We start from the raw sequence: 7845 nt of genomic DNA, 5'->3' as shown, positions 1-7845 counted from the left end.
CTCCTATAGAATTTTGAAATAGAACACATGGTTTTAATTATAGATTAGAATAGAAACAACACATAATTGAGTGAGGAAGTTAGTGCATCTAATTCAACTCTTCCACAAAGTGACTCTCATTTGAGTTACTAAGATAAAGTTGTGGTCACGTCCACCTTTAAATGAAACGTGAATTCTTTTCTAGTTAACAAAAATTAATAAATACGTTACGTGCAATTCTCCTATCCCAAATATTAATAATTCAATCCAAAAACACCATCATTTCTCAAAACAAAAGAATCACTTATGCATCACATTAGATATATGTCATACTCTAATCACAACAAATCCATTCTTCCGACACTTTTAAACCGTTAAACTGATCTCAAAACTCATATATTATTCTTCACTCGCACCAAAATAATATTCAATCACTCTTTCACTCCACTTAAATCTCTCATAATGGCTCAAGATACTAACCTACCACTCCGATTCTAAATATACACAAAAAAGATAATCTTCTAAATTTATCGAATAAAACACGTATCTGAATCAAATAGAGTATTGGGCCACGACATTTGCCTTGCCAACGTCACTCTAACAACATGTAGTAACCGCGTCAAAACTTTACCACTAGGGTTCGGTTTTAAAAATTCTTTATATATATATATATATATTCGAAAAAGTACTTTACCAAAACGTCACCGTCCTCTTCCATATTCTTCTCTTCTTCCACTCACTCACAAACTCTTTACTACTACACCAATGCAAGACCCTTCCAGAACCGCCACCGGCTACCCAGCCCCACCATACAACCACCACAACGTCGCCGCTCAATACCCCTACGCCGCACCACCACCTCAATACTACCACCCACCACCACCACCACGTCCCTACGCCTCCCGCTCGTTCTTCCGTGCCTTCTTCGCCACCATGATCTGCCTCGCCGTAATCTTCGGCGTAATCCTCATCATCACATGGCTAGTCCTTCGTCCATCTCTCCCTCACTTCACCTTAACAACTCTCTCCCTCTCTAATTTCTCCGCTTCCAATTCCAACCAATCCCTCACCGGCACGTGGCGTCTTTCTTTTAACGTCCGTAACAGTAACAAGAAAATGTCCGTTACTTATAACTCTCTTCATGCTTCCATTTTCTATCACTCCAAATTCATCGCTGAATCATCGCTTGCGCCGTTTAAACAAGAAACCAAATCTGAAACCACTCTTAACGCGACGTTTTCCGCCGCTAACTCTTATCTTGAACAACGTGCGGTTAATGAACTTAACTTTGATAGGGCTATAGGTTCTGTTCCGTTTGATGTGCAGGTTGTGGCTCCAACTTCGTTTCGTTCTGGTTCGTGGAGGTTTAGGACAAGGCTTCTTAAAATTCTCTGCCGGAAAATTGTTATCGGGATTTCGTCGATTGCGACTTCCGGTGAATTGATTGGTGGAGCTAAAGAATGTCAGGTGTGGACTTGAATTGTTTTTTTCGTTTGCAGTTTGCCCTAATTTGTTTAGGGTTTAGGATTTGGGGGTTCATTTTTTTATTGAAACCCTAGGTTTGAAAATTGGATCTAGTGATGAATGTTAATTTTCAGCGGTTATTACTATGCGTTTTGATTTAGATACGAAATTGAGTTTTATTGATTGATTAGTTTATGATTGTATATAATTCGATTCTCACGCGTTATTTTATTTGTTTATTGCTCTTCATTCACCTTGAATTTTGAGTGTATGTTAATAGTGCATAAGAGAAGAAGCTAATAGAAATATCGGTTTAGGTGTTTAACAGAACAACTTGTTTTTTGATTTTTCCTGATTATGACAAAGCGATCATTGGTTCTGTTGTCGTTCATTATTGATAGCAGCCTTATGAAAATACAGAATCCATGTAAAATATCGTCTGGTGCAATGTATTCACGTTTGAGATCCTACGTAGGAGTAGGCTGGTTGAGAATCGTAAGATCGGGATCGTAGCTCGATTTGTAAGATCCTACTCAAGGCTAAAATTGTAACTTCACGTATATACATATACACATAAACAAAAATTTATAATACATGAACAAAATAAACTTAATTAATATTTCATAGAGATCATTCCAAATGTTCATAAGTTCATAACAGAGGGTTAGAAGAAGCAACAGAGTGTATGTTAATAGTGCATAAGAGAAGAAGCTAATAAAAATATTGGTTTAGGTGATTGACTGAAGGATTGGTCTATTCTGCTGAGTGTAATGGCTAATAACAGAACAACTTGTTTTTGGATTTCTCCTGATTATGACAATGCAATCATTGGTTTTGTTGTGATTCATTATCGACCCCAGCTTTATGAAAATACTGAATCCATGTAAAATATCGTCTTTCTGGTGTTAATTCTTAATTGGGTTATTTTAGTACTCCCTCCAGCCAAATAAATTATAAGCAAAATTCCACTTTTCAGATTCATCGAATAACTGTTTCAGATTCATTGTGGCCGGAGGGAGCATTTAATGTTTAAATATGATGTTATAGCCTCTTCTATTTCAATGGATAAACTTTGATCCTTTTCACAACGAAGCTTTACATTTGTGATTACTGACTCTCTGAGTAGTTGAATTTGGTATCTGTTATTAAATTGAAAGCATGAATGTCGTCTAGTATTCTTTTATTTAGTGGCTAAGGTTCTTTAGTTGATGTGTGTATTGCTAAAGAACGAAGGCAGCCTATGCTTATCTTTCAGATCATAGATGTGGCAAATGAAACTTGTTGTTCAGTTCTAGTTCTGGTTTTAGCTGCTCCTTGACATTCTTTCCTAGGAGAAGGTTGATAGCATTATGAAAAATGCATTTTATGTTAGGACTTTGGAGTAAATAAATTCTAACAAAAAGAGCCAAAATTTGGATTTCTGGTTTTTACCTTTTCAGCTACACTCCATCATTGTAAGAAAGAAAAATTTCTGGGTTCCATCATTTACTTACACCTTTAGTTGGTTGAGTAGTTATTTAAGAACCTATTAGTTGTTGGGTGTTGAGTGATGGTGTTAACTGTTCAGTTACAGACTAGCTTTGCCATTTTCTGAACTCTTGAAATGTACTTTGGCAAGGGATATAAGACATGGGTGGTCCTGTTGTACTGCTGGATGGGGTAGTGGTACAGGCTCCTGCAGGTACCCATGTGGTGCCTTAAAGTTATGAGTCTGTTTGGGATCTGTGTTGGTCTTTGTTCATAGTACTATAAGATGGATTTATTAACCTTTTGAAGTTGACATTTTGATTATTGACATTTTCATTGTGGCATATATGTTGCTTCTGTCTGTTTGGGGTTTGTTCTTAATTTTGACTATTGGTACATGATTGTGGTTAAATCTGAAATGCTGTTATTGTTTTGAGCTTGAATAGGGCCTCAATACGAAGATAAATGCATTACTGTTGTAGCACAAATGCCTTAGGATTAATCTATACTGTAGCCCTGTATAGATAGTGGGATTGCTTCTGTCTGTTTGGGGTTTGTTCTTAATTTTGACTATTGGTACATGATTGTGGTTAAATCTGAAATGCTGTTATTGTTTTGACCTTGAATAGGGCCTCAATACGACGATAATGCATTACTGTTGTAGCACAAATGCCTTAGGATTAATCTGTACTGTAGCCCCGTATAGATAGTGGGAGATACGTTACAATGTCATAGTCATTGGGCCCTTTTATGGGATAGATCATAGATTATAAACCCGTGTTAAAACATAGCCTTTAAACAGTCTAATACCAATAGTCAAATTTAACCTGTACCAAGACTAGGACATACAAATAAAACACACAATCATATTGTTATGTTATGGTAATTCAGTCACATTTTCAAGAACAATATTTGCACTTGAATAGCATCAATCCTAATACATTATTACAGCATAAACAATTTGATAGCTGGAACCAACTCCAGTTGACTTCCTCTGTTCTGCATCAGTATGCCCCTCCTCCCTCTTGTGGCATTGGCGCCCTTGGCGGTGGCTAATTTGATAGCATTTTGTGTTTTATTTTGAAAGAGCCATGATCAAAATTTGCAATGCCATTGACCTACTTTTGTTCAATAATTAACTGCAAGATTGTAGTTTGTCTAAATTGTCTGATACATACTACAACTGTTATGATTACAAATCGTGAAAAGCTTATTTAAATTACTGAGATACGCTTCCTTCTTTCCCTCCACCTTTTTTTACAATGCATTTTCCTGATATTTGAAAAGAAGTGTGTGTGGGTTTCTTAGGAATCATGGACCCTCTGCAATTCTGCAAATAAAGGAAGAATAATCCTAGAGCCGCCAATAGATAGGTTTTTCTTTCATTTTTTCAAGGTTCAACAGAGTTTGTGTACATGCAATTATAGAATGCCTTGCAGACTAGCATTTCTTGGAAGTGCATTATGACCTCTTGATGTCTTCTTTATGGGATAGGAGGGGGAATTTTATTTTTAGATGTTAGTGAAATGAATGCCTATTGCCTAAGTGCATTTGGTTTAATTTGGTTTATAATCTCTTATGGATTTGGTCCAAGATCTCACTATAACAAACATAAACTTCTAATAAAAATCAACAGGTAATAGAGGCATATCTGAACTAACACGTGCTACTTTGTATAATTTTTCTATTCAAAATCAAAGTTCGGAGACAGTCATCCATAATGCCCGACAAAAACTGAACATTGTTTTTATTAAATTATGTTAGATAGAGACAAAATTAGCTCTGTTTTTTTTTTTTTATTGTAAAATCAAAGATACAACAGACAATATTTGATTAGATCTAAAATAATGGTTCAGTCCCTCTCTTCATAGTTAACACTTTACAATGAAGAAATCCATTTGTTGGAACCATAAAAAACATTTATATGTTATGGTCTTTGTAAAATATCGTCACCTAAATTGTCTTTTTTGCTCTCAAATTTTGTAAAAGTGTGGTAATTTTAACTTTCTAATACTTATTAAGCGAGTCATTGTGATAGAGCTGATATAATATAATGTTAGTCATAGATGATGCTACATTGTTTATAATAATGAAAATAATTGTTGTCATTTTTATTGGTTCCCTAAATGTTCAATTCAACATTCCCTCTTTTTTTTTTTGACGCAACATTTTCTTTTCTTTTTTTTGAAGGAAACATTTTCTTTTCTTGTTAATTAGTAAAAATAACAAATTTTGACATTCAACTTAGCACTTGCCTCACGGGCTTTTAAATATTTTCTTTTGGTAAAGTCACTGTCTTTTAAATTTATGTATATATTTTCCCATAAAAAATTATCTATATTTTTATAATAATTTGCTGGTTATATTTATGGATCTTACTAGAAAGAGATCTCCCGAGAACGTGCTATTTTCTTCTTTACACTTTGGGCTGATGAAATTTTGTTAGAAGATATTAATTAAGAGTATAGATTTACTTTTTTCACACTACTGGTTACTCGCGCGCTCTATGCATTTTCATTTTTAACCTCCCGCAACTTAAGTCACGAACGTGTAAAAATGAGTAATTTTTTTGGCAATTCCCCCTACCGTCCGCGACCTAAGTAACAGATTCGTCGGTGTTCAATTAGCCTACATCAGTCAAAGGCCTGTCAAGTGGCCAATTTGGCAATTTCATAGATAGCCACAGGGGAGGCATAAATTGCCATAAAAGGGTGGCCTCAGATTTTGTGGCTCACCACATCATCTATATCTATATCCTCGGGATGAGGCTCAGCTACATGCTTAGGGTCACCTTGTGGGTCAGGTTGTGGCTCGGGTTGTGGCTGTGTCCGAGTCACACGTTGACGTTTCTTGCGACCCCCCGTGCTGTCAATTCTTTATCTTTATCGTGTCGTACCGACGCCGTGACGCCCTTTCCTCTAGCACATGATGGACCCTCTCCTATTCCTGTCAATTGCATAATAAATGGCGTTCATAAAATTCACAGGACAACAATATCAATACACATCCGTGACTTAGGTCACGAAATATACCAATCACAGAAAACATCAACAAAACGCAAACCCTAGCCTAATTAATCCTAAATTCATACCAATCAACAGCAACAACACAAAATTAAAAGTCTAATTGCATAAATAACAACATGCAAAACACCAATCCATGACCTAAGTCACGGATTTGAACAGTACTCATAAACAAAAAATCGTAAATTTAACCGAACAAATTAACTCACCTGCCATTGCATGATGTTGGATGATGTTTGCGCCTTGATTTCGAGTAGAATGGTGAATAAATGGTTGAATTTGGAGTTGTTTTCGATTTTTTGGGTTTTTGGAGTGAATTTGGATGGTTTTTCTCGAGTCTGAAACTAACAGAATGGGGGGAGAAGGTGGGGTGTGAAGGTGGGGTGTGTTCCTTATATACGTGTACCGTCCATGACCTAAGTCGCGGTATGTTCAAAACTGCCATCCCGTGACGTAGCTACCGGATGTAGAAAGTGGTAGGGTGCTGATTGCGGTGTTAATCTGTGGTCCTTTGGAGTTATGAATTTTTTTACACTTCCGTGACTTGAGTCTCAGACAAGTTTCTGTGACCTAAGTAACTAACATGGGTAGTATGGTAATTTCATATGGCGCGCCCCAGAATCAGTAGGGTGGCAAAAGTAAAACTCTTGAAAGTATTAATACTGGCCTTCATCCTGGGGAAGGAGTGAAGAGAGAGGGGAGAGGGGGGCCTCTTGAAATGAAAATTGGTTTTCCCGCATCTCTCAGGCTCCTATAATGTCTTGCCAATCTCGAAAGCTAGAAATAATAGCTTTAAAACTAAAATTAAAGTTGTTTGGTAAATTTTACTTCTTTTTTTTTTTAAAAAAAGGTTACAAGTTGTTTTTTTTTATTTTTTTATTATTATTATAGTAGAGTTAAAAAATATGTTTGATAATATATTATAATTTTTCTTAAAATTTAAAAGCTGTTGTTTTTCTTAATAGAGCTTTTAAAAGTTGTTGTTTGGTCAACTTCTAAGAAAAAAGAAGAGGGAAAAAAGCTAGGCCAAACGGTACCTTAATCATTGCGTTCTTCTTTTTGTGCTCCCTGGCTTCTCTCGCTCGTCTTCGGAAATTTTAAAAATGCTTCTCCCACTACTTAAGCAGCAAATCTTATCAAATCTAATATTTTTGTCCCCATCGTTCTTTCATCACCCCGTATGAAAATATTTTTATAAGGTTCTCTAGTTAAAGTGCGAATTCAGTTCGCTAATTGATTAGCAAATTGTGCTTTTCCAAATTTTACACCCTTCAACATTTGCTACCTAACAAACGAGGGGGTAAAATTGGTGACTCTGACACGGGCGTGTGAGAAGCTCAGGGGGCGTGAAAAGAAGACTCAATTTTTGGTGGTGATGGGTTCATAAAAAAAATGGCCCGTTAGGATTTGTAAATTTAGAGCGGTTTGATTTTTAAGAACCATGAGAAGTGAATAAAAAGCTCTCTATTTAGTTTTTGGTTTTGTCTTTTATCGGTTTGTGTTGAAAAATACATTTTATTCGTAAAGTACAGACCGTTTTGCCTAATTGAGTAAAGAATCTAGTAAGAAAAAAAGTAGGATGAGATTTGATCTTTGGGAAGGATGAAACCCAAGCTACCCCTTTTGTTCAAGATAGCAGCTCAATAATAATTATGGGGAATAAAAATACGGTGATAGCAAAGTTTTGTAATAGCTTGTTAGTGAAGCCAAAACAAACACAAATGGAGATGGTGTGGCAAGATAAAGCAGAGGGAAGAAGTTGCTCCATTTTGGATTGGTTTTGAGTTGCAATGACAAATATTTCTCTGCGTCATAAAAATTGTTTTATAAGTGTTTTCTTGATACTGATACGAAGTTTTCACCGTTGTTTAGTAGTGACTAACACGAAATTTATTGGCATATAAGGTAAATT

The 7845-nt window shown here is 35.9% G+C and overlaps 1 protein-coding gene across 1 annotated transcript; it reads left to right on the top strand.

Moving 5' to 3' along the window:
• The first annotated feature begins 662 nt into the window (after positions 1-662).
• On the top strand, positions 663-1633 carry LOC123899997 (NDR1/HIN1-like protein 10). Its single transcript, XM_045951277.1, has one exon. It carries the CDS (start codon positions 745-747, stop codon positions 1456-1458), a length of 714 nt encoding a protein of 237 aa, XP_045807233.1. The 5' UTR covers positions 663-744; the 3' UTR covers positions 1459-1633.
• The last annotated feature ends 6212 nt before the right edge of the window (positions 1634-7845 follow it).

The sequence above is a fragment of the Trifolium pratense genome, linkage group LG7, assembly GCF_020283565.1.
Source record: "Trifolium pratense cultivar HEN17-A07 linkage group LG7, ARS_RC_1.1, whole genome shotgun sequence".
Classification (NCBI taxonomy): Eukaryota; Viridiplantae; Streptophyta; class Magnoliopsida; order Fabales; family Fabaceae; genus Trifolium; species Trifolium pratense.
The sequence above is the reverse complement of the archived record's forward strand: the minus strand, read 5'-3'. Positions and strand labels throughout refer to the sequence as shown.

Bases quoted from the DNA above. Each gene is read 5' to 3' on its own strand.
- LOC123899997 (XM_045951277.1), top strand. From the start codon at position 745: ATGCAAGACCCTTCCAGAACCGCCACCGGCTACCCAGCCCCACCATAC.